The 20,882-nt window shown below is 31.5% G+C and overlaps 1 protein-coding gene across 1 annotated transcript in view; it reads left to right on the top strand.

Moving 5' to 3' along the window:
• Nucleotides 1-20,882, top strand: part of LOC111709637 (bestrophin-4) — a 29,292-nt gene continuing 8,410 nt past the window's right edge. Inside the window, exons 1-9 of the mRNA XM_023483404.1 lie at nt 1-101; nt 2,443-2,511; nt 3,804-3,890; nt 5,677-5,774; nt 8,208-8,291; nt 11,225-11,287; nt 14,760-14,877; nt 16,772-16,907; nt 20,766-20,812. Of these exons, the coding sequence (XP_023339172.1) occupies nt 78-101; nt 2,443-2,511; nt 3,804-3,890; nt 5,677-5,774; nt 8,208-8,291; nt 11,225-11,287; nt 14,760-14,877; nt 16,772-16,907; nt 20,766-20,812 (726 nt within the window). The 5' untranslated portion in view covers nt 1-77. The remainder of the gene's footprint in view (nt 102-2,442; nt 2,512-3,803; nt 3,891-5,676; nt 5,775-8,207; nt 8,292-11,224; nt 11,288-14,759; nt 14,878-16,771; nt 16,908-20,765; nt 20,813-20,882) is intronic.

Below are 20,882 nucleotides of genomic sequence, written 5' to 3'. Positions count from 1 at the left end.
AGCAGACACAGTTTGCAGCAACAGGAAAAACGGTTTTGAAGAGCAGAAACAGTTCAAGATATGCTCCATCAATTATAATGACTGTCACGTATTCTGATGAGGTTTTTTATGTACTAATCTAACTGAAACAGCCAAGGTTGATTATTAAAGGTAGATACTCTTAATACGCTTCAATGTACGGAAAATGTCTTTTTCATAGCAATGGAGAATCAAAATCCTCAAATGACGTAACAGCTTATTGGCGGAAGATGAAGTGACAACGTATAACGCAGAGAAGGATTTTCTCAGCCTGTCAGCTGCTAAAAGTGGAGAAAATCTTTCTCTGCCGTATTACATTTGAATTTCAGAGTCGGGTCAACCTTTCCGCTCCCAGTTTGTACTGTACCTAGCTCTATGGACAGGACTAGCCAGGGCAATAAGGTTGACGCGGTCAGACTTTATGCTTCATATAGGTTGAATTTACTTTTACTAAAGGGGCAGAGGTGCGTGGTTGTCATTTCATCCTCCGCCAATAATCAGTACGATGAGGATTTTTAGTGTCCAATTGCTATAAAGAAGAAATTTTCCGTAAATTGGAGCGCATCCAGAATATAATAAACAACCTTGGTAACAACCGATAAACAGCGGTTTGTAGCTTTTCCTTTGCTTTTGATTCAAAGTTATGAAAAGATGTTTGCAATAAGCTCATTTCAATAGTCAATTCACTAAAGTTTTATTTTCTTAGAACTTTTTTATTTCTCCAATAGTAAAAAACATCACAAACTTTTACTAATTAACAAGAAACTTTTAGCTAAATAACATCACACAAACAAAATAAAATAAACTTGCTTATTCTTTGATGCACAATTTATGATCGAGAAATTGCTTTTTGGATTGTTAAAACATCTTTCTTAATTTCTAAAAAAAATTTGCATCTAAGATTTTATTTGAAAAATAATGTTTGTGTACTTACCTTATTTTACAACATATTGGTCAAATTAAAGAACACCCTAACGTTTGTATAAATTATGAAAGTCTTGTTCGAATTCGAGAAGATAATTCTGGAATTCCATCAACACAGGAAGAGGCACAAGACACAAGAAATGATGTTGAAAGTCATATTAAAAAAAATGATGAACAGAATAACTTATTACAACATGTGTATGTTCCTTACATTCTGTTCTCAATGTCAAACAATATATTCGTCATTTTAATTTCCTTATTTTAGTTTGTTATTATGAAAAAATATTAAAGGTAGTGTTTACTAAAAATGATCTCGAATTGAATGTAGTTTTGATCGCTATATAGTAATTTTAGTTCTATCTGTTGCGTATTATAAGGAGAAAATGGGTAAAAATGCCTTATACCCAAGAGCGTAGAACACATGTAAATTCACAGAGTTACATCATTCCACCGTAAAAAAAGTCAATTAAATTTATAACTAATCATTTAGATATTACAAGTTTTGAATGTCAAAATCAAATTCGGAGATTTTTTGTGATTAAAATTGCGAGTTTCCTATGATTCAAATCAAAAAATATTTTTATCATTTTGACCTTTTGTCGTTGACCCTTTGTCGCACTTCTGACCCTTTGTAGTTTGACCCAGTGTCGTTTGACCCTGTGTCGTTTGACCAGCTGTGTCGTTTGACCCTTTGTCGTTTGACCCTGGGTCGTTTGACCCTTTGTCGGTGAATCAAAAATGTTAAAGGTAGTGTTTACTAAAAATGATCTCGAATTGAATGTAGTTTTGATCGCTATATAGTAATTTTAGTTCTATCTGTTGCGTATTATAAGGAGAAAATGGGTAAAAATGCCTTATACCCAAGAGCGTAGAACACATGTAAATTCACAGAGTTACATCATTCCACCGTAAAAAAGTCAATTAAATTTATAACTAATCATTTAGATATTACAAGTTTTGAATGTCAAAATCAAATTCGGAGATTTCAAATTTAGATTAATTATATCATAATAATCTTTTTTATTAATTTTTTAGGTACTATATGTACTTTGGACGACGATTTTATGCCGCTAGGTTTCTCTCCCAAATGAAATCCCTGAGGCCGTTCCTTTTATAAACTACATTGGTCGACAACTTGACGTCTCCTATATTGGTCGTCAAATGTACGGAGAAATATCTATCTATCAGATAAGAATTTTGCATGAGACATCTAGCGGCCAACATATCGTCCCCCAAAGTACGTGAAATACACGACCACTTTCTATGGAGAAAACGGGCTCGGAAATATTGAGACCAGAGACACCTTGCGGTCAAATAATCGTCGTCAAAAGTACATCATATACAATTAATAAGCCCAGAATTGAAATTGCCATATATAACTTGATAAGCTAATATATCTGAATGATTGGTTTAAAATTTAATTGAATTACCTAAGGTTTGCGTGGAAGATTGCAACTCTGGCAAGATAACAATGCAATAAAAAACACAGTTATTTTTAAGGTTGCAACAAGCCGGGGTTTTGGTGTTTTTTGGAAACTTCTCTTCAGATGGAAGGGGAGTATTTACAAGGTAAAAACTAATTCTTTAAAATCAAATTTGTACCCCTCTCGCAATTTTTTTAAAAAAAGTTTTAGGTCATTATACACGTCAAAATCCTGGTGATGGCCGGGGGGGGGGGGGGGGGTGCTTTCAAGAACTATTTTTTGATTTAGAAAAGATTCACAGTGGGTATCTTTAATTAGATTTTTTAATTAGATTTTAAGAGAGGATTTGAAACAGATTTTAATTGTGAATTCTAAACTGTGCTTTCACGCTTTCACGCTTTCAAGCAAAAATCGATAAGAGTTTTGCCAATTACTTCTTATAAAAACCAAAGGTAACAAAAAGTGATTATTTGAAGAGCTAAAAAGGAAAATTTTCTTTCCGTTCGTTGAATCGTACAATTAGAGCTTTTTCCTTGTTCTACTCAATTCCACCAAATAAAAGGTGTTTTTCGAACTAAAAATGATTTATTCTAAGTGGGTTTAGGCTTTATGACTTGAAAATTAGCACAATTTTATTTAAAACTAGGCGCTGATCTTTAATCTTAACTATAATTGCCACTCATTAATTGATGTTTTAGTAAATTTCGAAAAATTCAAAGTTTGTAAAAGTCCAATTTTTTTACTATAAACTATAACTTTAACACAAGAACACATTTGCTTTTATTTATTTCTATCATACAGTGAGAACCAGAAAACTCTGAGATAGGAAGACAACTTTTAGAATCAAGTTAGAACTTTAAAAAGTCCAATGAGCATGAGACACAGCAATTGTGCATCGTAAACAGACCCATTTCCTAAATTAATAATTTAAAAAGTAAAACTATTTGCTTTGTAACAACATCAAATACACTTCAGTATTGCTATAATGTCGTCATGTTTTCTGGTTATCACTGTATCTAGACAACAACATAAACACACAGCGAGCACAGAAAATGTTTCTTATAAATTTAATTATATTCTTTTTACTTTTATGAAGTGGGAGAAAATTTATCCTCTTTTTAAAAACATCTTTAAACCCGCGGTAACTAAACAATAAGATAAAAAATAGTGGGGTCCGACTCCGATTCTTTGAATTTTTTAACGAACGCTAGGTTGAAACCAATTTAAACCTTCCTAGAATTAACTAGTGATCTGTGGTTATATCTAAATTTAAAAATATTTATTTGCATCAGGTTTACTCAATTTTTCTCCAACTATTTTTTATATATTTCACAAAAAGATTAATTTTATCTTCCCGTCACACGTATTTGAACTATTTAGCTATAAATAAAGATTTTGAGAAGAAATTCAGTTTAGAATTTTATTATTTTGGTAAAGTTGGTTTGGCCGAATCTGTTCCTCTTCATAGTTCTCTACTTCTTCCTCAGTTTCTTGTACAACTATGTACTGGACCTGGAGAACCAGGTTAGTTTCTTGTACAACTATGGACTGGACCTGGAGAACCAGGTTAGTTTCTTGTACAACTATGTACTGGACCTGGAGAACCAGGTTAGTTTCTTGTACAACTATGTACTGGACCTGGAGAACCAGGTTAGTTTCTTGTACAACTATGTACTGGACCTGGAGAACCAGGTTAGTTTCTTGTACAACTATGTACTGGATCTGCAGAACCAGGTTAGTTCCTTGTACAACACTGTACTGGACCTGGAGAACCAGGTTAGTTTCGTAAACTTAACTCTGTTCTGGGGAACCTTAAGTTGGTTTCTTTTACAACATATGTACTAAAGAACCAATCCAGTTTCTTGTACAACTATGTACCGGAGAACCTGGTTTGTTTCTTAAACAGCTTAATGTACTGGAGAACCAGGTTAGTTTCTTGTACAACAATGTACTGTCACTAAAAAACCAGATATATATTTTACAAAAACTTCAGTTTTAAACCTTGAATATGTGTTCATGTTCCTGCAACTTCTGTTTCTAAAGAGCTGTATATTAGAACATTTTTACGCCTTACCTTTCAAACCTTCTTCTGTTCAGTATTATGGAAAATATTTTCGTTATATAAATTGTTTTTTTTTTTATAATAATTCTTACATGTTTTCCAGCAGTAGAAATGCGCAAGTCACTTTAGTAGAAAAACCACAATTAAAAGTAATACATTTTCAAAATTATAATCATTGATATATAATTCGTACTTGAATTGACATAGCTTTTAAGGTCCCATTTTTCGGGCATTGTCATCTTATGCAATATGTATGTAAGGTCACTTGAAATTACGCTTACACTTGATTTCTGAAAATTGCGGTAAGTTTTCTGCTAACACACGTTTTCATTTTCCGCAATTACGCTTCTCTTGATTTTAGACTATACTTTTAACATTCTTCTTAATATGCAAGGTCTAAACTCCGGAAGTTTTTATTAAATGATTTTTTTAAATTTAAACAAAAAAAATTAACAACCCCTATAGCTACATGCATGCGTACCTTTTCTAGCCTATTTCTATTAAAAAAACACATTGTTTTCTAACTTTTAACTTTTTATATAACATGGCGTGGATTTATGATGAACAACTCAAAATCCATAAGTTGGGACACTCGAGCACTCCTAAGTCCTCAATGTTGTTGAAGATGAACTCAGCTGTTGAAGATGAACTCAGCTGTTAAAGATGAACTCAGCTGTTGAAGATGAACTCAGCTGTTGAAGATGAACTCAGCTGTTGAAGATGAACTCAGCTGTTGAAGATGAACTCAGCTGTTGAAGGTAAACTCAGCTGTTGAAGATGAACTCAGCTGTTGAAGATGAACTCAGCTTTTGAAGATGAACTCAGCTGTTGAAGATCTCAGCTGTTGAAGATGAACTCAGCTGTTGGAGATAAACTCAGCTGTTGAAGATCTTAGCTGTTGAAGATGAACTCAGTTGTTGGAGATGAATTCAGCTGTTGAAGATCTCAGCTGTTGAAGATGAACTCAGCTGTAGGAGATGAACTCAGAGGTTGAAGATCTCAGCTGTTGAAGATGAACTCAGTTGTTGGAGATGAATTCAGCTGTTGAAGATCTCAGCTGTTGAAGAACTCAGCCAGAACAATGTTCTACCACCTTAGACCATAAACTATGTTCCATGTTCATAATCATAATAAACAGAACCCAGAAATTCGATCTACATTTTAACTTATATGGGATATAACTACATGCATACTTTTTTAACCTATTCCAAACAAAAACATATTTGCAAAAATTTAATTATTTTTTAGGTAGTATTCGAAGATCTTTGTCATCACTGTAGAAAGTTCGGAGATCTCATACCAATCACATTTGTTCTAGGATTTTACGTAGCAGTCGTTGTTAACAGGTAATATTTTCTACATTCTAGGATTTTACGTAGCAGTCGTTGTTTACAGGTAATATTTTCTACGTTCTAGGATTTAACGTAGCAGTTGTTGTTAACAAGTAATATTTTCTACGTTCAAGAATTTTTTGTAGCAGTCATTGTTAACAGGTAATATTTTCTACATTCTAGGATTTTACATAGAAGTCGTTGTTGACAGGTAACATTTTCTACATTCAAGAATTTTATGTAGCAGTTGTTGTCAACAGGTAAAATTTTCTACGTTCTAGAATTTTATATAGCAGTCGTTGTTTACAGGTAACATTTTCTACGTTCTAGGATTTTACGTAGCAGTCGTTGTTAACAAGTAACATTTTCACTCAAAGGAATTGAGTTTTTGCTGCAAACTCAAATTTTCGAATATATTTCTAATTTGCAAATTGCAATAGAAATTAGAAATTCAGAGTCTGTGGCAAAGACTCAATTCCTTTATTTAAAAAAAAAACTTTAAAAACAAATCTTATCAGTGCGAGAAAAAATCATTCATTCGCGAAATCTTCTGAATAAATTACTTTTCTATGAAATTCTTGTAAAAAACATCATTCAGTAAACTTATTTAAAAACACATTAATTTGACAGCTTTTTTCACTAAAACATTCAAATAAATTTGTATATTTTTCCCAAAAACTCACTGGTTCAGGTCGTTTAAATGGGTAGATTTTATACAATTCCATACATAATCTCTGTTTTGATTTTTGACAATTTTAAGCTTTTCGGAAAGCCATTGACAAAAAAAGCTAATTTTGGAATTTGAAAATGAATCTGCACATTTACAGTTTTTTTCTTCTTCAAAAGTTAAAAAGCCAACGCTAAGCGCTTTATAAAAACGAAATGTCGAAAATTTTTTTAACTAGCTTTTTTGCACATTTTTTTTCTTTATTTATTGTTGCTGCTGTCTAATAACATACACTAAGATAATACTCCAACCTTTATTTGACGAATAGAAAAACAGAGAAATAGAAAAGTACAAGATTTTGAAATCTTGGATTAAGAAATTGAGTTTTCCCATTTGTATTCATAGACCGGGCTATACAGTATACAATGCATATGTAATTTATTTATAACTAAAATAAATATAAAACGGGCAAAGAACATACAGAAGAATGAGACTTCAGATGCCACAAAGTGTTTAGTCTTTTTTTATATTCCCTTGGTTCACCTCATTTTATGTTATTTTATTAAACTATATTGTGTACTTTATCCTTATAACTCTGCACTTCATCGTGAATTTCATAATGAACGTGCTAAGTAATCATCGTGCTATAAAGTTAAATTATCTGTACATTATAGCACTTGTGCTATAAAGTTAAATTATCTGTACATTATAGCACTTGTGCTAAAAAGTTAAATTATCTGTACATTATAGCACTTGTGCTATAAAGTTTTGATTGGTTCCCGGATTTTCTCCAAAAAAATTAGGATATTGTGGCGGATATGAATGTCGTCATCTGAGTTGTTTCCAGAGAAATCCAAGGGGGCGGATTCGATCAGCTGATTCTAACTTGTGATATTTATTCCAGATATTTCTTTCATCTCTAGAAATAGCCATTATAATAAGAAAAGTACACAAACGTTTTATAAAATTACCTATAACTCTTATTTTGGCACGACGTGCTGTAAAGTTTATGGACCTAAATTTTCTCTATATCTCGAAGGTTAAAATTAAATCTAAAAAGGCTTGAACCAAGCTTCTTGAAAAAGAGAAAATTTCTGTCCAATAACTTCATAACACTGCGAACCTAAATAACAGTGTTATAATTAGTTATTCTGAAAAAAAAGTGTGACACTTTTCTTTTCTATTTTTTCCTAAAACACCAAAGTCCAGCTAAGATTGCTAAAAATAAAACCCTCGTAAGTAAGCTTAGTTTTGGTACCCACTAATAGAGATGGATACGTTAGATTTTTTCATTTTTTTGTTCATTGTTTGTTAAAAAAATCGTTTGTTCAGTATAAAAACGAACGTTTTTCAAAAATTTGTTAAAGATTGTTGTTAAGTAAAAAACTACAGTTTTTGAAAAGTTTGTATCGTTCGTTCTGTAAAAAAACAATCGTTTTTTTCCAAATCTTTTGCAAAATTCATTCGTTCAGTAAAAACTCTCGTTATTCAAGTTCGTTTGAATAATTTTAAATTGTTCGGTTTTTTCGATTAATTTTTAAAAAAATATCATTTTTTCATTTCTCTGAACAATCCATTTTGTTCGTCCATTATTCGTTTTTTTTTCAGAACGACACCCTTTTTCACGAACAAATTTTCGTTAAAAAAACGATGCCCATCTCTACACAACAAATTACTCAAATATATGAACATTTCATTTTGCTGATATTTTTGATTTGTGTAGATGGTGGGCACAGTTTGAGTGTATCCCCTGGCCGGATCCAGTTTGTATATTTGTGTAGATGGTGGGCACAGTTTGAGTGTATCCCCTGGCCGGATCCAGTTTGTATATTTGTCTCCGCATCCATCACGGGAACAGACGAAAGGTATATTTTATAATTAATGAGACTAGGGTTTCCGGCAGAATGGAAAAATCCTTACGCATAAATGAACCGCATTATGCTCACAAATATGTGTTCCACCGCAAATTCCGCGAATCCTCACATAGAAAAAACGTAAGTTTCCGCTTTTTGCGAAATTCTGCTTTAATCTGTCAAGCGCAAAAATGCAGAAATTGCGCGAAATGAGTTTTAGGCAAGTTCCCAGCGAAAACTTGCTGGTTTGCAAAAGTTTGTTGAATTCGCAAGCAAAGATGCATATTTCTTCGTATTTTCGCACAAAAGTTTGCTTCCGCTTGAAACCCTATTGTTGACGCGTAAAAAGTTTATTGTTATTGTAAAAAGTTTTTGCTGGAACTTTTATTTTTTCTAATTTGTTTTCGATCAAAATAAATGTTTTTTTTTACACCTCACCACATTCANGCACACATGGAAACCCTAATAAAAAGCACACATGGAAACCCTAATAAAAATTCATGAATTATTTTATATTTTAATGACTTATTTTGATCCTGAGAAAGAAACTGTTGTAATTTCAACTGACCTTCCGGCCTCCATTTAAACAAATAGATTCTAGTACAATAGATGGCAACGTAGAATTTGTACACTCTCAGTACAGTTGTATTCTGTCGTCACAAGTATCAGTTCAGTTTCTGTGTCCGACAAAATTATCAATAATAGTGGTAATTTTAGAATAAAGTGCTTATCTATCTATACAGTAAAATAAGTGCAATTTTATGTGTTTTTTAGTTTCTGTTTTTACACTTTTTATTTAATCTTGGAAAACATGTCAACTAATGTGAGACCATTTCGTTTTACTTGTTATATTTGACACTTGTGACGTTGTTCATTTCTCTGTTGCCACCTATTGTAATTAATAATCTATTTGCATTTAAAGAGGGCCATCATCGATTCAAACCTAAACAATAATAAGGAAGATATCTTCATTTTTCTAGCATGAACAGTGTTTAATTCTTAGAAGTTTAACCACTTTTTTAGCACAGTTTAAGTACCTTATACGTATTATTGCTTCCTTGTACTGTTTGAAATACAGGTTGTCTCACGAAACATGACAGTTGGTGGATAGTTTAGAATGTCTTCTTCCATAATTTGTTAAGTTGTTTGATACCAAAGACAAATTACAATAATGAGAATATTATATGGGAGTCATGTTATAGTAAAATTGATTTCAAAGTAAAATTTATTCAAAGAAAAGATTTTTCTTCCGAAATAAACTGCGAAGCCTTATACAGTATAGGGAAGACGACATTTATAACTATTTTTCAACTGTCATGTTCAACTGTATGACTCTTCATTCAAAACAAACGAATGTTGTAAAAACCTTGAAATGTGATAAATTTTGATATACATATCAGGTCCAGTAAAATTCTGTTATTTTAGTGTTTCGGTTTTATTTTTATACAAACGATGAAAGAGTAAAGAGAAAAAACAAAAATAGATTTACTACTTACAAATCCCAAAATAGTACTTAGATAACAATTGCATTTAATTTTAAATTCAATCCCCCTTCAACCAGATTACAGACGTACACTTAATTTTCTGTCTAGAGGAATCTTAAATTAGTCGGTGGAAGCAAAACATTAAATTTTGATCTTCTAAAATAAATGTACGGAGGTTTTTAAAAAAAAAAATCTCCAGGTGGCTGACTCCCCCATATAGAAACCATGTTTACATTTATTNGCCGGGAGAGAATCAGGAACAGATGGAGGGAGGGGGAGTATCAGGAACGGATTCAGCCGGGGGAAGAGGGAGAATCAGGAACGGATGGTTCACACAGGACAGTTGGGAATAGATAAAGGAACTGTAAGAGGAATGCTAAGTGACTTTCCGTGCAAAGATAACAATGGCTGAAACCTCAATCTAATCTATAATGTTGAAGATATTTTTGTTTCTTATCTTTATAGGTTTAAACGTTTTTATTTCTGATAATTCTTATAAATGAGTTTTCCTGAAGCGAAAGTCACTTTAGTAGAGAAACCACAATTAAAAATAATGATTGTATCAAATTACATATCTATATGATACCTAATTAATAATTCATCAGCCATTTTTTAAAGGGTGCCATTGTGAATCGAGTATTGTCATCTCTATAGAGGGACATTTGAATTTATGCTTACAGCTAAATTGGGACCTTATAAGGTTTAAGTTAGCACTTAGCAGTTCTTTAATTAGATTTTTTATTTATTCTATTTAATAATTTTTTTTTATTAAGTGAGAATCCCTCGAGATATTAATGTGTTTATTAAACATATATTTATTGAAAAAATGGAAATTTCCTTACTTCTGTAATAACATTATATACACAGAACAGAGATATAGAGGGGAAATAAGACTATCCCTATAAATTTGTTACAATTTCTTCTTTATATAAAGTTTATGCTGAAAAGAACTCTGGGGTGCAAAGAAAGTCTTGTGGTGAAATGAAAGGTTGTCAGAGAATTGATTTTGTAAAATTAAAATAATTTTCCATGAAAAGATGTTCCTGGGCCCAAAAGGTTATAAATCACAAATGTGTGAAGTACACCCGCAATATGTAAACAGTACAACAAAATGGCGGTTTTACACTTTTTTCGAATTAATTCCACTATATGCTTAGTTATTCTTTTTAATTATATAAGACGGCTTCTTATTATGGACAGAATGTTAATCAAAAATGATCGATAACTTTCTTAATAACCACAATTTTATCTTATTATAGAAACAACCATAGAAACAATTTAGAAGAAAAAACATCGTAGATGTTATGCGATAAAAGTAGATGTTTTCTAAAATGTTTATTTTAAATACTGCAATATGTCAAATGTGATCAATCGAAAAATTCTTATTATATCTAAATAAAAATAAGATGTATTTGTTTTTGTTATCTCATGCAATATATCATTTTAAAAAATATTGTTTAGGGGCAGGGTGATGCGAAGAACACTGGCTAGATACCTTAACCTGGCGTTCATTCAAACTTTAAGGTTGAGTTTTTTAACTATTCATAATAATATCAATATCAAACATTTTTAACGAATCATAAAATTTAATTCACATTTACATTGGTCAAATGAAGGTGTTCCTTACTTTTTATTTCAACAAAAATTAAAGATTTGAAATTAATTAAATCTTTGACTTGACTGACTTGACTGACAGTCTATTGTTCATAAGGTAGAAAAGAATACTCCAGTTTTGCAAAACAAAAAGTTGAGACTGGTGAAAAAGGAGTTTAAGATAAAAAAATCCTTATAAAATCTTTATCAGACGTCGGTACGATTAAAAAAAGAAATTATTTTCTTTTTTAAATTTTAACCAATTGCCCGATTCACAATGGTACCCTTGAAACCTTTAATTGATCAATATTACCAAAGAGAATGTTGTTTATAAAAAAGTTAAATTTTGATCATTTTTTGTTCTCAAAAATCGATGTTCTAGGAAAAAAACGAAATAATAATAAAAAATGTTATAAAAGAATATTTGCCTATTCTTTGTCCTTTAGCACAGGAAAAGCATATTTTTAGTTTTTTTATTATTATTATTATTTTATTATTTGTATTATTATACCAACATCGTTCTTTTATAGTCAACATTTTACACCTCTCAAAACTGCAGAATAGCTTGTTTTTCTTTTTTTTGGATTAAAGGAACTGAGATTTCTTATCCCTATATCTTTGTAACCTGATGGTGTCAACCTTTTGATCTAACAAAATTTATTGTTTGAAATATCAAAGGTCTCCGACATCGGGTTACAGCATTTATTGCAGGAAGGATTTTATTTTATCAATTAAATATGTACATAGTATAGTTCGGGCATTATTGTCAACCGATTAGGTTTCTTTCTATTTTAACCTGCAGCTTGATGACAAGACAAAAATATTAAAAGATCAAATACCAAATGATCAAATGCAGAATTATACAGTACAAACGCAGTACATTTCAATAAGGTCTACAAGCTAGAAATGTTAACAAATCGGGGTAAAATCATAGATAAAGATAGATTGCGCATAAGACGACATTTTTCATCTTGAAAGATTTAAATGTACAGAGATGTTTTAAAGATATTTCTATTATATAGATTAACTAGGTCGGTTGTGATCATTGGCTGTTCTTATGTCATTTAGTACTTGTGGNAATACCGTACAAATAGATGTACTTAGGATTAAACCCACTGTACTCTATGACACCAACTCAGTCATAAGGAAACATTTTTCGACAAATTTCACTGTACAGTATAAACCTAGCCAGGCAAAATAAGGAGAGTTATGCCCGCCCCCTGGCGTACACGCTTTTGATCATTTAAAGAGTTTTGATCATTTGGCATTTGATCTTTTGATATTTGATCTTTTGATATTTTTCCGATGACAAAACTTAAAATATTGTTTATCATTACTTTTCAAAACAGATTGCTTCATAGCAAAATAAAGTAAATACAGGGGGGCCAGGAAAAAAGAAAATACTAGATATTGTAAATTTAAAAAAAATATTAACACAAAAATTTCACAATATGTTTAAAATAGTAGAAAGAAAAGAGAAAAATTGTGAAAGTTAGGCTAGAAAAATGCTTATGGATGGAAATGCAATATTTGATAGGCCTTTAAAATAATCATCATAAATAATTAAAGATTAATGCATTGGAAATGTCTGAATAAAATTATAATAATTTATACTTCTTTTTTTAAGCATTAATTGAGATGCATTAAAAAAAACTAAAAAGAAATAAAAAAATCAAATTAATTTTAAGATTTCATTCAATATTCTTAAAAAAACTTCTATTTTTACAGACCCACAGGGTTGCAATCAAAGAATGATACTTCAAAGAAAAATGAACGAAATTTTAATAAATTCTTTTTCTAATTAACGCAGTCTCTCCTCGTAAAATTAGTAATTTTTATATGCCGACATTTTTAAATGCATAAAAACCCAAATTAAACCTGTGGATAGTAATATTGTAGGAGTTCAGAGCTGAAAACTTTAGAATGAGATATCCTTAATCCCAATTACTTAATCTGAGTATCCAATGGACACACTTTTGATTTTCTTTCTTCTTAAACCGTTCTTTCTTGGATATAGTAGAGATTAGATAAAATAAAAAACCGGTTTTTTAAAATTCAGAGTCCCTCCCGTTTCTGTATATAATCTTAAATGGCGCGCAAAATTTCAAATTTATCGGCATCATATATGCGACTCTGATTGGTTGAATTTTAAACACTTTTCAGGATACAGGTCCAAGTTTAAGTTAGTCTTCATATTAAGAAAAATAGGGTGACATGGAAACGCCTCAACACGGAAACGGCTCAACACGGAAATGCCTCAAAAAAACAGAATCATAAAACTAATTTAATGTCGTCTTCTCTCAACTTAAAATTTGAAAGACTATATTCTAACGATTTCCACAGCCATGGCCGCAGCGCTCGGCCTCCTAGCCTATTCTAGCCTCAGCGCACGGCCCACTTGCCTGTCCTAGTCGCAGTGCTCGGCCCCCTAGCCCATATTCTAGCCGCAGCGCTCGGCCCCCTCCGTAGCCTGCGGCGCAACCTAACTTACTCTAAATTAATGGTAAAATAAGTGTTAAAATAGTTTTTTAATGAGAGAAGACGACATTAAATTAGTTTTATGATTCTGTTTTTTTTGAGGCATTTCCGTGTTGAGCCGTTTCCGTGTTGAGGCGTTTCCATGTCACCGGTAACTCTACAGTCTACACAACAACAAAAAAATGACCTAAGTCTAAAACTAAAGAACGAAAAGTTCCGACTTAAATTTTAAATTTCAGCTTAAATGCCATTTCTCAGCTCTTACTTTATTTAAACCTGAATTTTAACCCTGGGGTTGAATATTTAACTCGTCGATTTGTGCGGGTTAAAATTTAAACCCGGAAATCCCGCATTCAATTTTGCGATATTTCAATCATAAAAAGATTCAATCTGACGATTTTATTTTATAAATCTTTTCCCATTATCTTGAATAACTAAAGAATCATGTAATTCAAAATATACTTGAAATTTGAAATTGAAATTATGAAACGGAACAGCTGATGTTGCGTAATCTCTGTCGATTCGTAATTAGTTCTGATTGGTTGAAGTTTATCCCGGGAAATTTAAATTTCCCTTTAGGGTTAAATTGAGAAGTTAATATTTAAGTTTCAACTCATTATTTTTAAGAACTTTTAAGCTGTGCATTCTTTAGTCTTACACTCTGCATTTAATTTGTCTTCTTCTGTTGTTTACTATACTTTTTCCTTCATTCCATTCTGTTTGTTTTGTAAGTTGTAATCGGGACAATACTGTTGCCAGTAGTGAAAATAAAGTTGCAAGCCGGGACAATAAAGTTGCAAGCCCCGGGACAATAAAGTTGTAAGCCCCGGGACAATAAAGGTGTAAGCCGGGACAATAAAGTTTTAAGCCGGGACAATAAAGTTTTAAGCCGGGATAATAAAGTTGCAATAATATTTCTGTCTAGAATGATCAGTGTTCCTGTAAAGAAAAGGTTTCCAACCCTGTTCCATCTGGTGGAAGCAGGACTTATTACAGAATATGAAATGGAGCTCATCGAGAAAATGGAAATGAATACTTCACAGGTTTGCAATTGCATACAGATGGAATTCAGAAGCTGCGATTTTTAAAGCAATTGAGTATTTGTCACAAACTTTGATTTTCAAATTCCTATATCTTTGCACCCTGATGTCGTGGGTCTTAGATATTTTAAATTAGAAATGCTGTTAAATCAAATAACATTTGAGGTTCGAAATATCGAAGGTTTACACCATCAGGTTGCACGGATATAGAGATTAGAAAGTTTGAATGTGTGGCGAAGACTCAATTCCTTTGGCTATAAGAAAGAGAAGGAAAGGAAGAAAGACAGCGAATGAAAAAAAAACAGAATTAAAGTGAATAAACAAAGAAAAGAAAGATAATGAAGAATGAAAAAAAAGAAAGAGAAACAAAGAGAAACAATGAGGAACAAAGAGAAAGAAAGAAAAAGAAACAGAAAGAAATAGAAAGAAATAGAAAGAATGAGAGAAAGAATGAGAGAAAGAGAAAGAAAGAGGAAGAAAGAGAAAGAAAGAGAAAGAAAGAGAAAGAAAGAGAAAGAAAGAGAAAGAAAAAGAAAGAGAAAGAGAGAGAAAGAAAGAGAAAGAAAGAGAAAGAAAGAGAAATAAAGGGAAAGAAAGAGAAAGAAAGAGAAAGAAAGAGAATGAAAGAGAAAGAAAGAGAAAGAAAGAGAGAAAAAGAAAGGAAGAGAAAGAAAGAGGAAGAAAGAGAAAGAAAGAGAAAGAAATAGAAAGAAAGAGAAAGAAAGAGAAAGAAAAAGAAAGAGAAAGAAAGAGAAAAAAGAGAAAGAAAGATAGAGAAAAAAAGAGAAAGAAAGAGAAAGTAAGATAAAGAAAGAGAAGGAAAGAAAGAGAAAGAGAAAGAAAGAGAAAGGGAAAGAAAGAGAAAGAGAAAGAAAGAGAAAGAAAGAAAGAGAAAAAAAGAGAAAGAGAAAGAAAGAGAAAGAAAGAAAGAGAAAAAAGAGAAAAAAAAGAGAAAGAAAGAGAAAGAAAGAGAAAGAAAGAGAAAGACAGAGAAAGAGAAAGAAAGAGAAAAAAAGAGAAAGAAAGAGAGAGAAAGAAAGAGAAAGAAAGATATATAAAAGAAAATGAAAAATGAAATAATTTGTGGAAACTGAAATATCTTATTTTGGCTGAAATGAGACCTGAACTTCTCATCTATCTCTAATAGTTCATTTTCTAAGAACAAAGTGCAGAGATCCATGAAACCATGAAACTTAATAATTAAAAATTTTAAAACCATATTCGTACATTTACAGTATTCACTATACAGTGGTAACGAAAACTATTTAATGATTGGCGTCTTCATTATTTGATTTAAATAATGAAACGCAAAAAGGAAGGTTGAAACTGAACAATGTTAAATAAAAATTGTCCACAAGATTATCCACCAATTAGCACATAAAATCCGTGAAATTTCGTGTTTATTGGAGAACAACATAATATTATTATTCTTTTTAATAACTATAGTTTTTATATGTTGATTGCCTGAGTTCAAAACCAATACTGTAGCCCAAGACATACAAGAGAACATAACGTACACATGTTGGCTAAACCCTGAGCCCAGAATTTAAGACTTGACAGAGTATTGTCATGAATGAAACCCGGGGCCGAATTTAAAGAATTTAAGTCGCGGCTTAAATCCGCCAAAACCCGGTTTAAATTGAGCGCCGGCTTGAATCTTGAAACATTTGATACAATTTAAAGTGAAACCAACCATAATTAAGCCGCGGCTAAAATTCTTTAAATTCGGCCTCCTGTGTCAGAACCCGGGTTTAGTGAATGGGTTGACTCTGTTTTGTAGGTTCCAAGTTTTTTTGTTCTAAATATTGCTTAATATAATTAGTTTTAGGATTTTCTAATTATCTAAACAAATGTATATGACCCCCTTTAGATAAACCTCTCTCTGTATTTTGTTCAGCACCCCAAGCACTGGTTAAGCCTGGTTTGGTGTTCGTCTATAATAACAAGTGCCAGGAAGGAAGGAAGGATTCAAGATGACTATGCGACCAAGACAATTATCGACGAACTCAATAAATTTGGAAGCAAATGTGCAGGTACGTGGTTTCCAATTTATATATTTTTTCCAATCTTCCAGATAGCTGAAAGGGGCTGTAAGCGTAATTACATGTGACCCTCCGTGCAAAGAGGGAAAATCGTTTGTCTAAACAAAAAATGTTTCTTTTTGTGAATCTCTTGAGAGCAAGAAATGTGCATGTCACTTTTGCAGAGAAAAGCAAATGAAATCTATAGTTTTAAAAAACAAAATCATGCACATCTAACTTTTAAAAGTCTCGTTGTAAATCGGGCATTGCCATCTTTGAATTGAGGATCACTGTAAATAACGCTTACAGTCCCTTTAATCTCCGCTGTTGTATACTTGTCCATGCTCCTAGCTCACTTTCAATGTTAAAAACTTTATATTATGGTTTATGCATTTAAATGGAATTTTACCCATCACTTTTACCTAGATCACCACTTTGCACCACGTAATTTGATAAACAAACATTTTATCTAATGTACAGGGTGAACCTAAAAAAACCACACATAATACAAATTCTTCTCTAATTGTTTAATGCATTATGATTCAAACAGTTTTATTGGATATATTTTAGTGGTTACATATATATTTGAGTATTTGGAAACTTTAATCAAAATCAAAATTTATTAAAATATTTTACGGTAGTGTTCTTTTCAAATGCACTGGCTATTTTCTATATCTAAAAGCAAAAGCTGAAAAAATAATTAACAATTTTAACCCTATCCCGTCCTCCAACCTACCCTATATGCCAAAAAAATTTAGCAAAATTTGTTCACAACTATCATAAAAATTAAAAAAATACAGGGGAGGGTGGACCCCCCCTCCCCCATTAGCGGCACAGTGGAGTATTTTAGGAGGTCAGCAGGGGGTGACTGATTTCTGTTTTTCTTTTAAAAATGCATATGCCTTGTGTTTCAGGAGAAAATATTTAAAAACCTTTAAAAGTAGAGGTTGTGGAAATATTCCCCCCCCCCAAAGAAAGNAAAGTAAAAGGAAAGTTACACATTTATTGTTTACATTATATTTAATATAAATTGGTGGTGGATTGTTTGTATTTTTCGACGATGAACTAACAACTTTTAGAAATAAAAATTATAGAATTATTTGTAATGTTAAAAATAAAGTTAAAAAAGCTTTATGGAGTTTGAAAGAGAATTAGGGTCTATGAAAAACGGGCATTTTAAAGCATATTTTTAATTCGCGCTGATTCTTGACATCCTTTATGTTTGATCATATCTTTTACTCTTTTTAATCTTTTTAGTCTTTTCTTTGTAAAGTCGTCTTTGCTTTCTTCGATTCTTTTGCACGAAGGTTATACAGGAGACATAAAGATTGTAAAAAACCTATATTTTATAGCTTTTCTACAAGAAATTACAACAGATTTAGGATAATCTAGTTATATAAATAGATTCTAATGACCATTAATCAAGGATTCGGGCGCGTCGCAAGCACGCCCAAGTATTTGTTTCGTCTATTAGTTTTCAGTTTTTATGGAAATAGCCAGTTTTCCGTTGGATTTTAGAAATTTCATGCAGCATCACTACGAACTAGACACTTCTCTAAAAAATATTCTGCAGCGGCCGAGCTTTATTTGACTTAAAGAAGAGGTTTAAGGTATAAACTCAANCCCCCCCCATCGTGATAGGGTTAAAAAGTTGTGAATTTGCGTGCCCCAAAAGCTTTAAGCTTGCTAACACCGTTAATCAATAAATTTTCCGTTTTTTTTTACCTTAAATTGAAAACTTTACTGTGATTTAAAATACGCACTTGGAATCCATCAAAAAAAAAACATTTTAAATTAAGTTCTTTCACTGATGCATTTAGTTAGAATATTTCAATAAGCAAAGATAAATATGTATTATTGTAAGGTACAAACGTTAGACTTACAAACATAGGAAAAGTACAAAAGTCAGACTTACAAACATATGAACAGTACAAACGTTAGACTTACAAACATAGGATCAGTTCACACGTCAGACTTACAAACATAGGAACAGTACAAAAGTCAGACTTACAAACATAGGAACAGTACAAACGTCAGACTTACAAACATAGGAAAAGTAAAAAGTCAGACTTTTACAAACATAGGAACAGTAAAAACGTCAGACTTACAAACATAGGAAAAATACTAACGTAAGACTTACAAACATATGTAGGAAAAGTACAAACTTCAGACTTACAAACATAGGAAAAGTACAAACGTCAGACTAACAAACATGGGAAAAGTACAAAAGTCAGACTTACAAACATGGGAAAAGTACAAACATCAGACTTACAAACATGGGAAAAGTACAAACGTCAGTTTTACAAACATAGGAAAAGTACAAACGTCAGACTGGTACATTAATAAGGAAAAAGGTTTCCATTTTCCCCGTATCAATTTTGACCAGTGAAGACCTTTCCTGAACCTGTCTATCAGAAACCTTAAAAAGCTTTTGGAAATGAACAGCGAAACCTTTCTAAACTTATATTCAAAAAAATCTGCCCCTTAGTTAATACACTGAGCTTAGAGCGATATTTTGATAAAAGTTTACGGGACGATTATATTATACGGAATTGAACCTTTTTCAGCAGGTCCCACACAGCTCTGTTTAGAGGTAGATTTATTCTTAATTCGGTTAAAAAAGTTTTCACCTTTAATTTACCACAGTTTTTATTAGTTTTATGGCATCCGCATATCCATTATAATTCCATCCAATACGATCCCAAATGTTGATTGATTGAGGCCTGAGGGGAAGAAAATAACAACGTTGTTATTGTATACAATTAAAAGTATGGTGTCAATGGATTTTTCGGTATATCATAATTTATCTCTTATATTGATTACTGCACGTGAAACTTTTAGAAGGGACAGACCGGCTATGTAAGGTAGTTGAGCTGAGTATGCAGTGTTGTGGACAAATTCTTGACACATGTAAACGTTTCCATTAATTACTGAGTTTGAGTGCATATTAAACGTTCAAAATCACGAATTTGGGTGGGTACGTTTTGAGAATCGTTTTTTTTTAATTATTAAATAACGACGACGAAAAATATGATGAAAATTCTATAGTAAACTAATAAGATGGTAAGGCACGTATTTCTCAAAAAAATGTTAATAAATCAATGCTAGAATCAATTATTTCGTTTTCATCATTATATTGAATTTCTTATTTTCTATGAATTTTTTTGCAAAGGATTTGAGTCTTAGTCACAATCTCTGATTTTCTTATCCTATAATATCTTTACAACACAGAGCACAGACCATAGATATTTCAAACAATGAATTTTGTTGAGTTAAATTATTTAAGTTTGAAATAACATAAGTTCACACCATCAGGTTACAAAGGTATAGGGATTGAAAAATTAAAATTTGTGACAAAAACTTTATTCCTTTCTCCAAATTTTTCAAATGTCTTCTTTTCAATAAAATTTCCAGAAAATCTGCAGAAAATCTTTGTGAATAATGAGAAAATTGAAAGTAATAATTGAACAAGATTACTTATTTTCGATGATAAGATTAATTTTTATTTTCTCAACCTGTTCCTAAACAACTGAGTAGTTTACTGTAGAATTTTGTTTACACTTTTAGTCGTCGTTAATAATTAAAAAAACGTATCCAATCAAAAGTACAATTTTGAACGTCGACTTTGCGCTCAAATTCAGGATTTACAGATCTTTAAATAGTTTTATATGTCTCAAATTAATTCTAAAGAATTAGCAAAATATTATAAGTAGCAAATTAGAAGCAACAATCATCAAAGAAAAAATTTTAAAACCCCAAATTCATTCAATAATTAAGTAATTAAAATAAGATAAGGTATTGAAGGAGTTCGATTTATTGGTATCAAAAGATGCTTCTAGAACTCAAATGAATAAAGATTTGAATGTTCAGGATTACTCAACTACGACTGGGTTTCTGTACCTTTGGTTTATACACAGGTAAAATATCAAATTAATCAAAAAAAATTTTAAATAATTACATTTTTAAAATTTGAACCGAATATTTTGT

The sequence above is a fragment of the Eurytemora carolleeae genome, unplaced genomic scaffold (genome assembly GCF_000591075.1).
Source record: "Eurytemora carolleeae unplaced genomic scaffold, Eaff_2.0 scaffold979, whole genome shotgun sequence".
Lineage (NCBI taxonomy): Eukaryota > Metazoa > Arthropoda > Copepoda > Calanoida > Temoridae > Eurytemora > Eurytemora carolleeae.
Note: the sequence above shows the minus strand (reverse complement) of the source record. Positions and strands in the feature narration are given on the sequence as shown.